The 19,094-nt window shown below is 39.1% G+C and overlaps 4 protein-coding genes across 4 annotated transcripts; 3 read left to right on the forward strand and 1 right to left on the reverse strand.

Annotated features, from left to right (window-relative positions):
* Positions 1 to 535: 535 nt before the first annotated feature.
* LOC110762222 (late embryogenesis abundant protein At1g64065-like) lies at positions 536 to 1,554 on the forward strand. The gene has a single exon (XM_021964831.2). The coding sequence runs from the start codon at positions 672 to 674 to the stop codon at positions 1,308 to 1,310; it is 639 nt and encodes a 212-aa protein (XP_021820523.1). The 5' UTR covers positions 536 to 671; the 3' UTR covers positions 1,311 to 1,554.
* Positions 1,555 to 3,198: 1,644 nt separating this feature from the next.
* LOC110762233 (uncharacterized) lies at positions 3,199 to 4,555 on the forward strand. Its single transcript, XM_088253645.1, has 2 exons — positions 3,199 to 3,353; positions 3,702 to 4,555. The coding sequence occupies exons 1-2, from the start codon at positions 3,308 to 3,310 to the stop codon at positions 3,992 to 3,994; spliced, it is 339 nt and encodes a 112-aa protein (XP_088109771.1). The 5' UTR covers positions 3,199 to 3,307; the 3' UTR covers positions 3,995 to 4,555.
* A 1,066-nt stretch (positions 4,556 to 5,621) lies between these two features.
* Positions 5,622 to 6,641, forward strand: LOC110762198 (late embryogenesis abundant protein At1g64065-like). The gene has a single exon (XM_021964803.2). The coding sequence runs from the start codon at positions 5,739 to 5,741 to the stop codon at positions 6,396 to 6,398; it is 660 nt and encodes a 219-aa protein (XP_021820495.1). The 5' UTR covers positions 5,622 to 5,738; the 3' UTR covers positions 6,399 to 6,641.
* Positions 6,642 to 13,261: 6,620 nt separating this feature from the next.
* Positions 13,262 to 15,319, reverse strand: MAKR2 (membrane-associated kinase regulator). The gene is made up of 2 exons (XM_021964799.2): positions 13,827 to 15,319; positions 13,262 to 13,715 (listed from the first exon to the last, which is right to left on the reverse strand). Exons 1-2 carry the CDS (start codon positions 15,127 to 15,129, stop codon positions 13,609 to 13,611), a joined length of 1,410 nt encoding a protein of 469 aa, XP_021820491.1. The 5' UTR covers positions 15,130 to 15,319; the 3' UTR covers positions 13,262 to 13,608.
* Between the last annotated feature and the right edge of the window lie 3,775 nt (positions 15,320 to 19,094).

Genomic DNA, 19,094 nt, shown 5'->3' on the forward strand with positions numbered 1-19,094 from the left:
TAAACAAAGTCCACTTTTGATCCTCCTAATTTCAATTTTCCCCCACTTGACCTAATCCCATCATTTTTGCACACTCATCTTGTTAGTGCAGAAATTAACTGCTCCCCAAATCTTTTACATATAAAACCAGAAAAAAAATTGTATTTAAAAAAACTCAGTTCAAGATTAGTCTGATTTTAGCCCCTACCTTCTGACTCATTCAATGTTTCAGATCGGACCCAACTCTCTCCTATCAGTAGATTGTGCCTCCATAATTCTAGAAGATCACAAAAAGAAGTGAAGAAAAGAAAAGACTGTGACATCCCATATACATATAGCTGACCGTTCTTGACTTCCTCAAAGAAACACCTCGTGGCACGAAAAATTCCACCATTTTTCACAGAACTTAGAAATAAAATATCTATGATTTTGGACCTATTGTCAATGCTTTCTAGTATATAATGTAATTTTTTTTAGAAATTAAATCCCACAAGGAACAGCCGACACGGACATAGGCCATAACTGACCAATTCTTATCCCCTAAGCTTCAGAAATTAAACATGACCACCCCACTCACATTCACCCCTCACACACATTAACACAATATATAACTCATATCATAACCCACGTTATTGAACACCACCCCTTCAACCAAATTAAGCGGCTTTTCATTTTTTTTTCCTCTTCTAGCAATGGCAGAGCAAGAGAGCCAAGTTTGGCCATTGGCACCCTCCAGACTGTTTCGCAGAAGCGATGAAGAAAACCCAACTTTCAAAGGCATACGCAGAGAAAGAAGCAACAAGTGTTTCGTCTATGTGTTTGCTGCGATCGTCCTCCAAGGCATATTCATCTTGGTCTTTGCTTTGGTTGTTCTTCGTGTCAAATCACCTGGTTTTAATCTCAGCTCTGTGGCAGTCAAAAATCTCAAGCACACAACTTCGCCAACTTCTCTCAATGCAACTTTGGTCACCGAGTTGGTCATAAAGAACAAGAACTTTGGCGAGTACAAGTTTGAGGGCAGCAGCGCGAGTTTGTGGTATGGAGGGTTTAAAGTTGGCGAGGCCAAGATTGGGAAGGGGAGCGTTAAAAAGAGAGGGACGAGGAGAGTGAGTTTGAGTATTGAAGTTAAGTCAAATAGGCTGCCTCAGGAGGCTAAGAATGGTTTTGAGGGTGAGATGAATTCTGGGTATTTGAAGATCAGCAGCTATGCCAAGCTGAGTGGGAAAGTGAATTTGATGAAGAAAATAAAGACGAGGAAGACCATTGATACGAACTGCACCATGGTTGTTGTTTTGAAGAGCAGGACTGTCAAGGATTTATTTTGCAGATGATTTTAGTGGGTTTGCTCTGTATTTTTTCGTTTTTTGTTCTGTTTTTTTAGATTTCTAGTTAGTGATACATATGATATGTTGGTGTATCAATCAATTGTTCTGTATTTTGAGATTAGTTTCTAGGAATGAATTCAATCATTTGCTTGTAGAGATTTTGATTTCTAGGATTTCATTCGCTTGTTTTGTTTAGTTGTTTATATTGTTAGCTAATATACATACGAGTACTGTTTTTCTTCCCTATAAATTTTTGTCCATATATTTCAATTTCAGATGTTTTCTTTATGACCAAGTTTTTGTTTTTGTTTTTTTAAGTTTTTGTGTCCACTTCATAGCAGCTATAGTTGCCATTTGCCAGCTTTATGGTAAATTGATTGTCTAAACCATTTTCCAATTGGGTCTAACCTAGTGTAAAAGAGTTTTGACTTGCAGATTAGTGGTCTTATGTTCAAATCTCATGACATCGTAGTAGTGTATATATGAGAAAACCTCACTTTGGACTATCGTTTGTACTAAAAAAAAGTCTAAACCATAACTTTACTCAATAAATTTAACACTTTGAAATATGGTTTATTTCCTAGACAACAAATGGAGGTGTTCATTTGGGTAGCGTATGATATGACATGGATATGCCGCAGTTCAAAAGAAAGTGAGAAAAAAAAAAACATGTCCTTTTCTTTTGGCTGGAAATGATTCAAAATGAATACGTGTTGGCTAAAAAGACACCCAAACCAAACCCAATGGCATGCTTCTGCGTGAAAAAATGGGAATCTTGTACTTTAATTATATTTTTAATGGTAGTAAATGAGGAGAAATTATAGAATGGTACGGTATCACCACGTCAGCGGGTGATACTTCCACTCATATATTGACATGTGTCTTTTTAACCCTCCATTAATTAAATTATTTTCCAGCTAGACATTAGGTTTCAATTTTACCCTTTTGAATAAAATTAAAACAAAAAAAGAAAGAAGACGACTGCAGCCAAGGTCTGCAGTCCTATACCCCATTGCTGCCGCCCCCTCCCCTTCTTTTCCTTCATATATATATATATATATATATATATATATATATATATATATATATATCTCTCTCTCTCTCTCTCTCTCTCTCTCTCTCTCTCTCTCTCTCTCTCTCTCTCTCTCTCTCTCTCTCTCTCTCTCTGTGAATCACTTTATTTAATAGTTGGCGTTTATTGGATCATCTTTTGTCAAGGCCATGCGGGATTGAGAGCAAAGTTGGATAAAGAGAACTTGGATCTGGAGTGTTTGAGGGAGATGAAGGCAACCTAGATGAGGAGATTGAAGGATTGGGGAAAGGAATACAAACAGGGAGGGAGGGCGTTGCAAGGGGGACTGTGAACTGGACGGAGTTGGGAGGGGCGATGCAACTGAGGGGGCTGCGAACTGGACAGAGGTGGGAGGCTGTGACACAGTTTTTTTTCTCTTTTAATTTTTATGAAGGGTAGAATTGGAACCCAATGTCTAGCTGAAAAAAAAAGTATAAATTTTCTTTTAAAAAATACACGTGGCAAATTCTAAATGGAAGTATCACCCGCTGATGTGGTGATACCGTACCATTCTATAATTTCTCGTAAATGAGACCAACAGAATCACATAATTAAAAATATGTCAAAAGTCACTTTTGGTCCCTGTAGTTTGGCACTTCAACCACTTTTGACCATGTGGTTTCAATTTCGTCACTTTTGACCATGTAGTTTCATATTTGTAGCAATTCAAGGACGTGTTAAAATTTCTATCAATTTCTTTAACGGAGTTACCATATGCCCCTCAAGTAGAGGGGCAATTTTGTCAGTCCAAAGCAACTTGTCTCTACCTCTTCCTAGGGTGCGCGAAATTGGCCATTTTGAAGCAGATTAGGATTAGGGCTCCTAAAAATGTAGTGAAATTCGTCTGGGCTTTCGATTAAGTGCAATAAGAGGGTGAGAAAAGAGTAGCAAAACTTCAATCGATTGTTATTTCTGTAAAGAAGCAACGACGATGGTGAGGAAGAGAGGTGAAGTCAATGGAGGCTTCAATAATCCAGGTGAACTTAGAATCTTTAAAGGTTCTGTATTTTGTGCGAAATTGTTTTATAATTTTTATTAGAGTTTTCAATCTTGATAAGTGGGTTCAACGCTTTTGTTTATTCCATTCTTTTGTGGCCTTGTTTTGTTTTGTTTTTTTTATTCGAATGACCTTGTTTTGTTCTGTAACTTTGGGTGGTTGAAAATTTTATAAAATATTGTGTGTGTATTGGCAGTTTAGGAAACACAATGGTCCCCTATTTGCATAAAGTAAAGATATGCATGCCATTTGTTATTTAACAGTTCTGAATGCTTTGATTCACATAAAGTAAAGCAATATTTTCAATCTCATGGCATTGATTTTTCAGATGCTGGCCCTCCACGATTTCCTTATGTTGAAGCATTTGATGAGGTTCTAGATGAATATTTTGATGATATTTTTAATCAAGCTTCACAGATTTCCTTTGAAGGTGGACAAGAAGTGGGTAATGACAACGTGGGAACAATTGAAGTGCCTGTGTATGGACATAATATTGGCAATGAAGATAGGAGAGAGGTACCTGTCAATGTTGATGATGAAGAGGATAGTGAAGAAGACTTTGAAGTTGATGGTAGGAGGAGAGTAAAAGATCTTCAAGACAGTGGTGAAGAAGAGAGGTGAAGTCAACGAGGTAGAAGAAGACAAGTTGCTTTGGATTGACAAAATTGCCCCTCCACATGAGGGGGCACATGGTAACTCCGTTAAAGAAATTGACAGAAATTTTAACATGTCTTTGAATTGCTACAAATACGAAACTACAATGTCAAAAGTGACGAAATTAAAACTACAGGGTCAAAAGTGGTTGAAGTGACAAATTACAGGGACCAAAAGTGACTTTTGGCCTTAAAAATATATATATTCGATTTAATTGAATCCAATCTATCTAGGATGCCAAAACTCTCTGTGTTGCCCATAATGAAAGGTTAAGGAGGTGCTTAATTATTATATTCGAATTTCTCTGAAAATGGAGGTGACTGGTGAGGTCATAGGCTCTGTGGCTGCCGGTGGACTCGGCTGTTACTTTTTTAATTAGCTTTTTAATTAGCTTTATCTCCCTAATTTATCGTTGCATGATTTGCATCTGTTGTCCAACCTGGAACATGTTCCTTGGTCGGTTTTCGGTTGTAGAACTGGTCCAGCCTTGTTTAGCTTCTTTCCAATCCAAGATATGGGCCTATTCTATACATAACATAAACCCCAACCTTGAATCAGTTGGGCCTAGTACTAGTTGAAACTCTCTTCTTTTTGGGTGGGGGAGGGGGAGGAGAATATTTTAAATATCTTTATGTCTACACGTTGGGTTTTCCTCTATATGATCGGAGTGATTATAGAATACTACGGTAACACAGTCATGTGGTATATTCTATACACGTGTTATATTATAAGTGAATATTTATTAATATTATTCCAAAGAAGAAAGGAAAATAAATCATGTCGTTCACTCATATTATAACACGTGTACAAGACGTATCACATAGCAATATTACCGCAGTATTCTATAATTTCTCACAAAAAATCTCACGTAACAAAGAAAATAATAAGGAGAAAAAATATCTTCTTAAGACACCACCAAGAAGAAAAAAAGATTTAGTGCTACTTTGAACTTTACCACTTTAGACTTGATTTAGTGCTACTTTTAATTGTGTCGTTTTAGACTTTCACTGGTCTACTTGATTCTCCTCTTCTCAATTATTGCTTGTATATTTCAAATTCTAAGCACTTAACCTTAAACCCAATCAGCTTAAAGTCACACATAAGAAAAGCAGAGGATCCTATTTCATATGAACCAAAATGAAAAAAGAAGAAGCTCTTGGCATGAGCTCCGGAGGTAACTTAATTGATATAATTGCATCTAGGACCCCACAGCGATCACAGAAATTGCATATATTCACAGACACACACTATGACTCTGCCCTGCCTTTAAAGTATGAAAAAGAGAAATAATTGAGTTCCCAATTCTGCTCCTATGTCAATCGCAGCAGTGCCACTCTTGACTCTTCTCACAACAAGTTATGCATTCCCATTACTCTTTCTTTTTTGGGTCCCTAAACAACAAGTTATGTTACTATCAGACAACATGATTCAAAGAAGCTTCGACCACCTATTTTAAAATCCATGGATTTATATCCACACTTTTGGTGATATTTTCTTATTAAACAAACAACATCAAAGTCAAAAGTCAAGCCTTGCAACTTGTGCAACCGCGTCTAGAATCTCTAAAATTCTCCAACGTTTCACAATCAAAGACCCAAGAAAAAGAAAATCAAAATTTCCATGAAACTCATCAGCCTTTCCAGTTCTAAATATATATCTCCACCTACCATTTTTGCTCCCTTTATTTTCCAAACCTCTCTGAATCACAGCCATGGCTGCCAAAGAACAAGGCAAGCCCCTAGCCCCAGCCAACGCATACTATCTCCGCAGTGATGAAGAAGAAGTTATCGTCTCCTCACACATAAAGCTCAGCCAAAGAAAATATGTAATGTGCTGTGGCTGTGTCTCGGCTCTCTTCTTAATCATAGCCGTAACAGCCATAGTTCTCGGCTTCACAGTGTTTCACGTAAAGGGCCCGAGGATCAAGATGAACGGGGTCACAATCCAACGGCTGGAGCTTGCCAACGGAACCCTACGCTCGGGTACTAATGTGACACTCCTAGCTGATGTCTCGATCAAGAACCCTAACGTGGCATCTTTCAAGTATGGGAACACAACCACTAGGGTTTACTACAGCGAGACGGAGGTGGGCCAGGGGAGGACTCCGGCAGGGGTGGCAAAGGCGAGGAGGACGATGAGGATGAACGTGACGGTGGATATTGTTCCCGGGGAGATCGTGGTGGTGCCGGGGTTCATGAGGGAGGTTGCATCAGGGACGTTGAAGGTGAGCACTTATACAAGGATTCAAGGTAAGGTGAAAATTCTTATGGTCAATAAAAATGTGGTGGTGGAATTGAATTGTAGCATGACGTACAATTTTGGAAGCAAGGAGATTGAAGGAGAGGACTGCAGGCGAAGGGTTAGTCTTTGATTATTACGATTCACCGAATCACAGGTTGCTAAAAGAGCAGTCGTTGTATTGTATGTAACCTTTTACCATTACCAATCATCACAAGAGTTGAAGGCCAAAATCTGCAATTCTGGTCTCTTTTTTTTTTTACTTTGTCGAAGCAATTTTTTTCTGTATGCCCAGCAGGATAGAAAATAGATAGAAAGAAAAAGTCAGACGTGACAGGGTCACATTTTTTTTAATATTATTATTTTTTTGCAGTGATATGATTGAATTAAATATCAGATTAGTAAGTCGAAAGGGAAGATTTGAGATCCCAATAATTACCGATTAAGTATGTAATTACAATTAAATTATGTTTGAATTCGATGTCAATTATTAATCTAATCGATTACAAAAATATAGACTAAACCTCACGAGAATAAAAATAAAGAAATTTTTTAGTCTGTCATGACTTCGATATAGACTGGAAATTATGGACCCCTTGTTACCTTTTAAAGCAGCTCACAATTTCAAACCGCCATGGCTGAATTTCTAGAAGTTTGACTTCGATGTGTACATCAAAACGTGTATCTATAAATATCACGAGAAATTATACAATAGTACCGTAGCACCAGCTGGCGTTGCTGAGTGGTACTACGATCCAATAAGATTAAGCCATGTGTACAACTTAGACATGTCAACAGAACCATAAAGTTTTGCCGTTAGTGCCGACGTTAAAAAAACAACATGTGGTTATGCCCACCCAAAAGCTTGAAGTCCTCCCAACGCTGACTTTTAGACCCTGATTGCGTCAATATTTCAGATCTAAGATTAGATCAACAAATTTCTATGCAATAATATTCTTTGACCAATTGCTGTGCAACAAAATTATTTGACATTGGGTCATTACCCAAAAAGGCAAAGGCTTTGAGCCTGATGTGGGAGGCGAAGGGGTCAATTTTAAAGGGGATATTCAACGGCAAGATTTTCAGCGTTGTATCCACCGCCACAGTCGTTTTAACAAATTTCAGCCATAGCTTATGGGAGAAAATGAAAAAATCTCGAAGAGACCTCATCGGAGACAATGGCGGAGGTGCTGGAACCCAAAAACTGCATAAATTCAGACCTGAAATCAATTGCAATTGGCGCAAGTGACTTGATAAACTCCCGAGTCTGCGATGAGTATCGGTGAGCAGTTAATTTTGGCGGCGAGTTTGGGTCAACTTCTCAGGCAGCGCAGCCCACAGATATATATATATATATATATTTTTTGGTCTGAGCCCACAGAGAATTTAGTCTCGGGTATTTCTAATTTGCAGCGATGGCGGTGGTTAAGGGTTAACGGCAGTCTATTAAGTTTGTTGCCGACTGTATAAGCTGTACACATGGCTGAATCTTATTGGACCGTAGTACAACTCAGCAACGCCAGCTGGTGCTACGGTAGTATTGTATAATTTCTCAAATATCACCACCACATAGGAGGAGGCTCCTTAGTTTCTCTCTCATGAAACTGTATTATGGTTAGAGAATATCAGTTACTTAATTACATATCATATGGGGAAGGAAAAAGACGGCTTGCTTCCTCACTTGAGTGCCAATTCCTATGGAGCTGGCGGGGGTGCTTTGCTCAAATGAGTCTCCATCCATAGCCCTTAGATTTCTCCGTTTCGGTTTTGGTTCTAGGAGAAAATTGAATCGAATTGGACCGTACCCATCCTTAGTTTATTATACCAATTACATCACACAATCATATAATTTCTTTTTAATGTTTCATTCTGCATAACTTGCATTCGCATACTTAACCAATTCTAGTACGCATGTGAACTAAACGTAAAAAATTTATACATGAAAATTGAAAACAACTTAACAACACTTAACAATCTTAACAACATTTCGGCCACCATACTAATTTGTAAATCTCAAACAATCTAACAACACTCATCATTCAATAAATAAAAAAAATACAAAGTATTGATTTATTTAGTTGGTTTCCATATCAATCAAACTGACTCAGCCCAAGTTAACTATACTTCAGGGGGTGTATCTAATTCATACTTATAAATACTTTTTTTAAGTGAGTGACTTTCATAGAGTTGACAAATTCTTAAATACTTTCATAGAGTTGATAAAAGTCACTAGTAAATTGGCAAGACTTTTGCTCTTAACAATTAGCCTTAAAAGTATGGAAAAGTCATTCATTTAATAAGCTTTTTAAAAGTCATTAACTTTTTGGATACCATCAAACTTTTAAATACTTTTTAAAAATCATAACTGGATACCACCAAACTTTTAAATACTTTTTAAAAGTCATAATTGAATACCTCTAGACTTTTACATTTATCTGGGGCTGCCTATGGTGGTGGGACGCTCAAAAAATATTTGCTTCCAAAGCATTAAGGAGCGTGTTTGGAAGAGGATGCAGGGTTGGCAGGACAAGACCCTCAGTATGGCAGGCAAGGAAATCTTAATCAAGGTGGTGGCCCAGGCTATTCCTACTTACACTATGAGTTGCTTCCTGCTACCCAAAAACTTTTGTTCTGACCTTGAGCAACTTATGGCAAGGTTCTGGTGGGGTCAGCATGGTGATAGGCGAAAAATCCACTGGATGCGTTGGGCAAGTTAGGTCTACCAAAGAGCGAGGGTGGGTTGGGTTTTAGGAGCCTCTATGCGTTCAACCTTGCTATGCTTGCTAAGCAAGGGTGGCGCCTCCTTCATAACCCAGATTCTCTTATCAGCAAGCTCTTAAAGGCTAGGTATTTTCCCCACTCTTCTCTCCTGGATGCGGTTCCTGGTTCCAAACCATCATTTGTTTGGAGTAGCATTCTCTCTGCTATGAAGGTTATTACCCGTGGTTCTCGGTGGCGTGTGGGTAATGGGTCCGATATTAAGGTTTGGGGGGACCGGTGGCTCCCTAGGCCAACCAGCTTTGAAGTGGTTACTCCTCCTGTCGTGGGGCTTGAAGAGTTAAAAGTTAGCAGCCTCATTTGTCAGGCGAGCCAACCCCAGTGGAATTTACCACTTCTTACGTCCTTGTTCCTGCCTTTGGATGTGGAGGAGATTCTCATGGTGCCTTTAAGCCTCCGGTCTCCCCCAGACTGCCTCATTTGGCATTTTGACCGGAAAGGAAAATTTTCTGTTAAGAGCGCGTACCGTGTGGCTCTTACTTTGTCGACTGACCCCGACCCACCATCTTCCTCGGTTTCGGGCATGACTCTGTTGTGGAAGTGGGTTTGGAATGCAAAGCTCCCTGAAAAGATTAAATTATGTACCTGGCGTGGTATCCATGATATCCTTCCTACGTGTTGTGCTCTTGCTAAGCGGCGGGTCTCTTTACCGCAGCTGGGGTGCTGCGTTTGTGGAGGTGCGGAGGAGTCAGCATTGCATATCCTCCGGAATTGCCCGTTTGCTCAGGCGGTCTGGCGTTTGCTCCCGGGTCTTCTCTCCTCTGATAGGCACGCTGACTTACCCTTACAAGATTGGCTCTTTGTCTCTTGGCGTGAGTTGCCGTCCGCTGCTCGTGCCCTGTCCATGGTCGTGATGTGGGCCCTGTGGTCTAACCGGAATGATGTTACATGGCGTAGCACGCAGCGGCAGCCGCATGATCTCGTTCAGTTTGTGCTCCAATATATGGAGGAGTTCCGGTGTGCAAATGACCAACCTGCGGGTAGTCATGCCTCCCTTGGTGCGAGTTGCTGGAGTTGCCCTCCACCATGCACGATCAAAATCAACTTCGACGGGGCCTTCCACACTGGGTCGACTGGGGGGGGTGTTGGGGTTGTCATTAGGGACGAAGATGGGAGATTTTTGGCTGCCCTTGCGAAGCGAGTGTCTTTCGCTAGTTCTGCGGAACATGTTGAGTGCCTCGCGGCTCAAGAGGCTGTACGGTTCTGGTGGAAGATGGGGGGGCGGGCGGTCAGGTTTGAGGGTGACTCGCTCAATACTATCCAGGATGTTCTCTCCTCCGAGGTAAACTTGTCCCCCTTGGGGCAGCTTATCGAAGATATTCAGTCTAGCTTGCGAGATCACCGGAGGGATTGCTTTAGTTTTGTTCGCCGTGAGGCCAATGGTGTAGCTCATTGTTTAGCTAAATTTGCTGTTAACTGTTCGCACCCATGTGAGTGGGTCGAGGTGCCCCCTGATTTTATTCAGGACGCCCTTGATGTCGATAGTTGTACTCGAGGTCAGGCTTTTCGCCCCCCTCGTCCTTCTACTTTGTTATTATGAGTATTCTCTCCTCGTACGCGAGGATTTTCAAAAATAAAAAATGAAAAAAAATAAAATAACTTGAAACAGCCACTTCCACATCACAGCTTGTTTGGCGTCAATCATCATGTTTCTCCATTAGTCTTTTATAAATTAATTTCTTTTTACTAGAGCTAAGCTACGACGTAGCGTAGCTATGAATACATAAATCCTTTAATATTGCTAATTCTATTTATCTATGCATGTTGAGTGCTTATTACCGTTTTTAATACTTTCAATTAATTGGCCACTAATTGCATTATTGGAAGAATTGGGTTAAAAACGAAAGGAGAAGCCTAATAAAAAACCTCTTGTAACAAGTATCATAAATTACATAATCGACTCAAAAGATTAGGTTGTGATTTGTGTAGTTTTAATATTTTTCATAAATTTTAATGGATTCTTAGCCATCTAAATCCATAACTAGGAATATAGTGGGTTCACGGTACATAACACAACTAATATAACTTGAAAGAGAGTATTGGTGAGTAAGGGAAAACGATTACTATCAACATGTTTGTTAAATTATGAATAACAAGCTAGAAGGATTTGAGTGAGATTAGCTAGGTGAAATCGGTGTCCTAATGTTTAATCATCTTTATTTTCATATATTACATTGTTTACTTACTCTTAATTTACTTGCTTAATTATATTTTCGTCATCATAATTCTTTTATTGTTTAATTCAAATATAATTAAAAATAAATCACTCTAGTAATTAATAGATTAACTCGGAACAATATTATCCTCTTGCAATTACACATATCATCCACCCTAGAGGGCCTAGAAGAAACAATAGTATAAAAAAGCAGAATGAGAGAGACAAATCAACCCTGAAATCCCTGGATGCAAAAGAATGGGTGAAATAATTATGACCTTATCAACTTGTCCATATCCTACGTATACATGCTTCATCTTCAACTCAAAATAACTTGAAATAAGCACTTCCACATCACAGCTTTTATCGCTTATTTCCACAACATCACCAAGATCTCCAAATATCCAAAATCCACTCAACGCAGAGCCAAAGCCAACACAAGCAGGCTTTTGATGGGGCAATTGTCCCTAATTCATTTGGCAATGAACGCATTTCATGGTTGATGTTTCCATTAGCGAAGACTCAAGTGAAGAAGACAGATCAATTCACTGAAATCAAATCTTTTCTTTTATTATTTCCTTGTTTTAATTGTTATATTTCAAATTTGTTTTCTCAGAAACATGTTTCTTTGGTCAATATCCGATGGAAATGAATACTAGTCAAATTAAGCATACGACACGCAGAGGCTTCACATGCGGAAAGTCAGACATTACAATAATACAAGTCGTACAAATTTACAATAATACATGATTCACAGCCTGAAAAATGGACAAATATATACGTACCCAAAAGAAAATCCAAGCTTGAACACTATGATATTTGTCCCGATTCAGCTCGTTTACACCATTGTTCTACTCTTTTCAGGTGAAGACACGTTTTTTTTTTTTTCTTCTTTGTATCCTTTTTTCTGTTACAATGGAAGAAAATGGAGTCATTGACATATTCTACTCCAAGCTCATTTTTCCGTCCACCCTTGGCATTTCAGCTAACCTCATGCCACTCTTACTCAAAATATTGTTCACCAGTCATGTCAATGCAAGAGCTATACACATGCCCCTAAGCTTTTTTGCTTAGAAATGGCAGCGAAAACCTCGAGCCCCTTATGCGATACGTCTTGTCATCTTTGGTATCTCGAAAAGAAGATCAAGAAATGGCCTAAAGCTATTTCATATATTTATGACCACATTTAGAGCATAATTCCAATTAAAAACAGTGACAAATCCTTTAAATCCGGTTACCCCAAAAAGAAAAAAATAAACTTTTAACAACACTGTTGTAATTGAAATTCTTTTATAAAACAAGAAAGGTCCCCCCAGAATCTGATAAATAGCCAAAACGACAAAGGAAGCAGCAGATTAAACAATGTAGCAGCGCTTTTGTAGGTCCAAGCACTACCACAAGGAGACAAATTGAATCTCCGAAGTTATTTCACAACACAGATTAACAAAAACTTGCACGAATTCCCGTACGTCATTAGGACCAGACCAAAAAGCAAGCCCAACACCCATGAGAGAGAAACCCAGATTAAGTGCTTAATTGGAGAGAGAATAAGTGCTTTTGGCTTTGTTTTATTAATTAACATAGCAATCAGAGAATGCCATGTTGTGTTGTATTGCATTGTATTCCATGTGTTTGCGTTTATGCCCAAGAGAGATTCCACCCTTCACCAATCCGATCAAAAGACTCAGACCCTTCTGTACTCTCTTGTCTGCTCTCTTCCTCCCTCTCTTTTTTTTAAGAAAAGGAAAACGTAACATATGTGCAGAAATTGTGATTCGCAAGAATAACGAGTATCTCCTTATAGATCAAATAAGGAGGCAAGTAATATCCTTAATAAAATAGGTCCCCAAACCCTACCTATCCACTAATAAATGCACCATGTAGCTAAGTCCCCATAAAAAAGTCATCTAACATATGCATTTAGCTGCAATATAATCGCAAACATAAGTTAAGCCTGTTGACAAAATAGTGTGTCCACCTCTTTACATTCAAATTTGAGTCCTCCGCGTAAATTAGATTAATTTAGAGTCTCCTCACGGTAAATTAGATTAATTTCAAAGTAATAACATAATAACTTGGGTTTTATGATTAATATGAACCCAAATAAAGCTAGCTAATTAAGCAAAATAGCAAATTAACTGAGACTTACTACAAAGGTTTAATAATAACAATAGGTACAAAGATCTGAACCTTCTTTAATCCTCCTACTCTTAATTTTTTTTTTCTGGGTTTTTAAGGACATTTACAATCAACAAGAAAATGTATTGCTCATTTACTTGTTCCCTTTCGGCTTGTTTCATTTGGGCAGTGATTACAAGGCAACTGAACGCACCAACAGAATATTTTGACTTGACCAGTGAGCCCATTTTTCCCGCCTTTTGTGGGCAAAAACGTGGAAAGATCAGAGCCGCTAAAGGCCAACTCCTTTGCCATGATCCGACGATTTGCGTGACGACTCAACAGACTTTTCATTCGAGGGATCGCTCACAGACCGAGATAGCAGAGTAGAGTCCGAATCTGTTCAAAGAAAAACCCACAAAATTATAAGAAAATCAAAAATCAAAAATCAAATTTGTTCGTAAATTTTATTTTTAAAATAAATTTTTAAAATTTAAAAATTAAAATTACCTCTGGAGGCATTGAAGGAGCGCTTGCAATGCAGAATGGCGCTTTGGATTCCATCCTGCTGCTGAAGCAGCGAATCATCTCTCCTCTGAGACACCACGGCTCCTGATGGAGCCGCGGCTACAGCCGAAGAAGCCGACCGGCTTTTACCCAAGTGCTTACAAACCACTCTCAGCCCAGCCGGAAAACCCTGTTTATGACAACTCTTCGCAATGCTCGCCGTCGCCTGCGGCTCTGAAGCTTCAGTCCCTGACTGGCTCTTCTCAGAACAAGCCGCAGGCGCCGGCGCTGTCGAGCCGCTTAAGCTGAGTTGGCCGGACAGCCTGAGCTTCTCGCCGTACCTCTTGGACACGCGAACGTAGAGAGGCTTGACCATTTTCAAGTACTTTTGCATTACTTCTTTGGAAAAGCGCTTTTCCTCAGAAGCCGATTCTTCAGCAGCGCTTATGGGCTTCTGCTGGGTCTGGGTCTGAGACTGGGACTTGTTGGTGGTGGAGATTCTGGAGCTGTTGTCTCTGGTAAACAAAGACACAATGGGCACCTCCTCGACTTTAAATTTCACCGTGAAAAGCTTCCCCTGCTGCTTTTGCTTCTGCTGCTGCGGCTCTTGCTGTTGCTGCTTCTCTTGGGTTTTCTGCGGCGGTTCAACAGATCCAACAGCCGGCTCAGTTTTCTCCGACCCATTTGCATTCGACTTCGATTTCTTCAAACCCAACATGAAAACACGAAATTTGGTGGCCGATTTCAACAAGGAAACGGCGAATTGGGGCTTGGAGTTGAGTTCTTCAGATGGGTTGAGCTCAATCGACGAGGGCTCAATGGGCACAAGCTTGCCTTTGAAGAACAAGTCGTCGGAGGGAGACAGAGTGAGGGTGGTGTCGTCCGTACGGTCATGGCTAGACCCAGAAGAGACCGTGAAGTTGAACTCTCTCTCACCGTCCACGCCATCATCAGACTCTTCATCATCTTCCTCAGAGCTATCGTCGTCGTCATCTTCTTGGTGCTCTACATCGGTGTCGTCTGTATTGTGGCCAGAGGCTTTGTGGGTTTGCGGCTGGGCTTCATCTTCGTCGGGGACAGCGAACTCTAAGTCAAAGAAAGGCCCGTCGTCGCCGTCGCTGTCGTCGTCGTCAGTCTCGTCTCTGTGTTGGGCGACAGCGGTGAGGATTGTGGTGGTGGTGGTGGTGGTGGTGGAGGTCGAAGGGGCGCGCATGTTAGCGGAAGAAGCAGTGTCTGTGCTACTGGGAACGGGGTTGGCTACGACACCACCGCCTCGCCAGTACTTGAGCAAGCTGAAAGCTTCCATGGTTGGGAGAGCCAGTATACAAGAGTTGAAGTAGGTAAAGTGAGAGAGAGTGAGGGGAGTGATAAAGAAAAAGAAAATGGAAAAAGGAAAGGGCTTTTGGTGGATGGATGGAGGAAAAGGCTTTAGGTGGAAATGGGTTTGCAGAGAGGCAGGAGGTACCACTGAAAATGGAAGTGACAGTGAGGGTAGAGCAGCAGTGAGGGTAAAGCTTTAACCAGTAGCCATAGACTAGTCACTGGAAAGATTGAGAGGGGTAAAACCGTAAAAGTGAAAGAGAGAGCTTTTATTTTGTGTGGTACTCGCAGGAAAACTTGTGTGAAACGTTTCGATCTGAAAAAAACTTGTGTGAAACAAGAATAACATTATTTCAATATTTTTAACCAATCACATACTATTACGTGAAAAAATCATCGCACATTACATATTATGATTGATCGAAAATAACAAAACAATGTGATATCCGTTTCACACAAGTGTTTCTCGTCGAAGTAGTGGCGGTGAATACGTGGGTTGCAGGGCAGGGCAGGGCAAAGATCAGTCGAGGCATGTGAGGAAGAACAGTGTCGTCTCAGACAATAGCGACAGAGGCCAATTAATAGACATACAGTACAATTGCTATACGAATACTAGTACGACTTCTTTCTCTACTCTCTGACCCTTCTTTTATTTTCTTAAATTTTGTTGTTGTTGATAGGTTTTGTTTTGTTTTTTTTAAATGAAAAATAATAATAAAAATTGCTCGGTATTGAAGCACGTTTATTGACATGACATGACTAATCCTATATTCATCTTCTCATTATTATTTTTATTATTTTCAGAAGTTGTGTTGTTTGATAGGTGCAAGGGTGACTAATTAGAGCATCTCCAACAGAGTTGTTATCCTCGCATTTTTAGCTATTTTGGTGAAAAAAAAAAAAAAATCCTAACTGCAATAGACCTTAAATGAAAAATTTAGGTCTATTTGGTTTGCAAAAATGAATTTCTTAAAAATAAAAAATTTAGCATTAGTTTTAGAAAATGAGAATGAAATATGTTCATTCTGTGTTTGGAACGCTGAAAAATGACAACTGAAACTGTATCAACATCAATCCATATTGTAGGATAATATCTTTGACTAGTTAGGTAGATTTCAGTTTAACATGATTGAAAATTACCTTTCAAATATGGAAAAATAAATTTGCACGAAAAGATTTGCTTACCACGAACACATCTAATACAAGGAAAGCTTACATTAGAAGCATGAGATGGGAATCGGATGGAGAGAACAAGTTTAGGTCATACAAAACTTCTAAGATGAAACTTACCAATTGAACAATTCTCCGGTCAAAATCGATTGAAAAACTAATTGATCTCGTAAACGTGCATCAACCAAGAATAAAAGATTTTGCAAATTGAACTATGAAAATACAATGTTGCAACTTAATTGCACGTCAGTTTATGAAACAACGTTGGAAAAAGAGCAAGAAACTCATGCAGGACATTCAAACATCTAAATTAAAAGGTAAGAATGTGTGAGGAACATATTAATGCTGGCAGCAGAGTAGGCTCACATATATATTTTTTTTCCTATCTTTTATTTTATTTAAAATTTGTACAATGACGATTGTGGTAGCAGAAAAACTTGTATGAAACGGGGAAATCATTGTTTCACTATTCCCGAACAATCACAGTCGGACATGTGAAAAAATTATTACTCGTGACATATCGTGATTGATCAAGAATAACAAAATAATGCTATCCCTATCCCGTTCTATATAATTGTTTCTCATGTGGTAGACCCAAATTGCACATGATTACTGATTTCTGAATTTTGGCTCAGATATTCATATCACAAAGTGAAATTTGGGTGAATTCTACATTTTAATCTGGCCAAGCAAAAAGGGCTATTCAATTGTTGGCAGAACCCACATCAACTTTCTACATGGTAATTTAAATGAAGTTTCCAGGAAGGAAGGAAAGAAAGAAAGAGACTGCAAAAGACATGGTAAAAGACATGGTAAAAGAATGCTCACAGAGCAGGCTTGAAGCCCCTTTATTTACCGCTTTAACCTTTGAATTTAGACCCTACAAAACTACACCAAAAAAAGAAAAAGCAAAAATGAAATAAAAAGAGTCAAGGTCACAGCTGCAAGGCTGCAACTGAACTGGAGCCAAGTAGGAAGCACAAAGTAGGGCTAAAATGCCACGTGGGGGACATGCAAGTGGGGTGGCCATTGCGTGAGAGGATGCCAAATTTCCAGTTCTTCCTCATCAAAAAGCTTTGACCTCCACCAAACCCTTTCTATTTGAGACGAGATGAGCATAGTGATAGTGTACGCATCAAGATTCAAATGCAACCAAGCAAATAAAAGGTCCACACAGTCACATGAACACATCACATTTGGGGATAAGGACACTTTTTTTTTTTCATGGCTTTTTGTTTTGGGAACTGATGATGAGGAGTTGCCATCTAACTGGGATTGATGGTGAGAATATATGATCTTTTATGCCTAATATTTGTGGGGTCCTACATGCTCTTGGCTCCTTTCTAATACCACGAATTGTACTGATATTATCGTCAATTTCACCCCTTAGGTCTATATTAGAGTAGAGTAGATTATGTTCCGCGTTTAGGTATAAGGTTTTATCTCAAAAGTTCGGTGCAAATCTCATACAAATCTTTGCTTGTGGGCGGTTGTGTTCACCAATAGTATTGCGAATTCATTAATGATAATAAATATGTTAGACTGTTTGATAAGAAAAGAAATCAAAAAATTAGATAGATGTTGGAAGTAAGATCGTTTTCACTGGAAGAAAAGTTTTTAATGCAGGTAGCATATTAAGTGGAAAATCCAAACTAAAAACGGTAACCATGGATATTTCTCAAATCAGAATGATTGTGATGGCATTGGCATTGGCAACCGTATGATATGGGACCATTCTCATGATTTCATAATTTTTGTCAAGTACGTATATCTGTCTATAATTTCAAAGCGGTCCCCAGAAAGTGACGAAACAACCCCTCAATCTTAAATGGCCCTAGCTACCCTTACCAGTGACCACACCTTAAAGTCAATGTGCTACCACTCGCACAAACCATAATGAAGGGTAAAAATAAATATGGAGTTTACACATATTAGGTGAAAATTCTGAATAAGCATATGTCTTCATCCTTTATAAAAATTCTAGAAGGTTAGAATACTTTATAAAGTGAGTCAAAGGTCCCTACAGTACTTTAGACCCTTTCCCAGTTGTTTTTATGTTAATATATTACATCGTTTTATAAAATAGACGGTTCAGATCATTATATTATAATGCACCACGATGATGTCAATTTTATAACTTGGGGATGTAATGTAATCCCTGGAAAATGATTGGTTTAGATCTTGTGAGTTAGTAAGTTTGTCTTGTTTATTGCATAGGACACAAGTTTTGGGAGTTTGACACAAACCCCACATAAAGTTTGGCCGCAACAAATACATTCATTATATGACTCCAACCAAGAAAATCATGATTGTAATCACAACTTTGGCATTTTTTGCGCCACTTTCTTTGAAGATAAAAAGAGAGCCCCCACCATTTTCTTTTCCTGGTCTCTCCTCCCTTTGCCCTCTTTTGTTGTTGAAAACGATGACTTCATATCCATGATTTAAGTTACTTTGAATGAGCCATCACCTATGTACATGTATTATTATTGTATTGAAGAGAAGATGCAATACTTTACGGGATTCACTTAGATAATCTTAAATCTCGTGCACATGCATAATGTTTCATTCTTTAGATTCGACATGTTTTTTTTTTTTTTTGTTGTCAAAGTTAAGAAGACGTGAGAGTTTTTTCGCACATACACTATCAAAAGGTGTCATGAGGATTCGAACCTCAGACCACTAATCTGCAAGTACGTAAAAATACAAAGTGTCGGTTGTGTAACCTCACCAAATTTTGGGGGAAAGTTGAATGGAAAAGGAGGGGGAGGGACGAATCGA

Source organism: Prunus avium, chromosome 5 (assembly GCF_965620075.1).
Source record: "Prunus avium chromosome 5, drPruAviu1.hap1.1, whole genome shotgun sequence".
NCBI classification, from domain to species: domain Eukaryota; kingdom Viridiplantae; phylum Streptophyta; class Magnoliopsida; order Rosales; family Rosaceae; genus Prunus; species Prunus avium.

Coding starts and splice junctions, on each gene's coding strand:
- LOC110762222 (XM_021964831.2), top strand. CDS start 672: ATGGCAGAGCAAGAGAGCCAAGTTTGGCCATTGGCACCCTCCAGACTG.
- LOC110762233 (XM_088253645.1), top strand. CDS start 3,308: ATGGTGAGGAAGAGAGGTGAAGTCAATGGAGGCTTCAATAATCCAG. Junction 3,354..3,701: donor TGGAGGCTTCAATAATCCAG/GTGAACTTAGAA, acceptor TTGATTTTTCAG/ATGCTGGCCCTCCACGATTT.
- LOC110762198 (XM_021964803.2), top strand. CDS start 5,739: ATGGCTGCCAAAGAACAAGGCAAGCCCCTAGCCCCAGCCAACGCATAC.
- MAKR2 (XM_021964799.2), bottom strand. CDS start 15,129: ATGGAAGCTTTCAGCTTGCTCAAGTACTGGCGAGGCGGTGGTGTCGTA. Junction 13,716..13,826: donor CTCCTTCAATGCCTCCAGAG/GTAATTTTAATT, acceptor TTCTTTGAACAG/ATTCGGACTCTACTCTGCTA.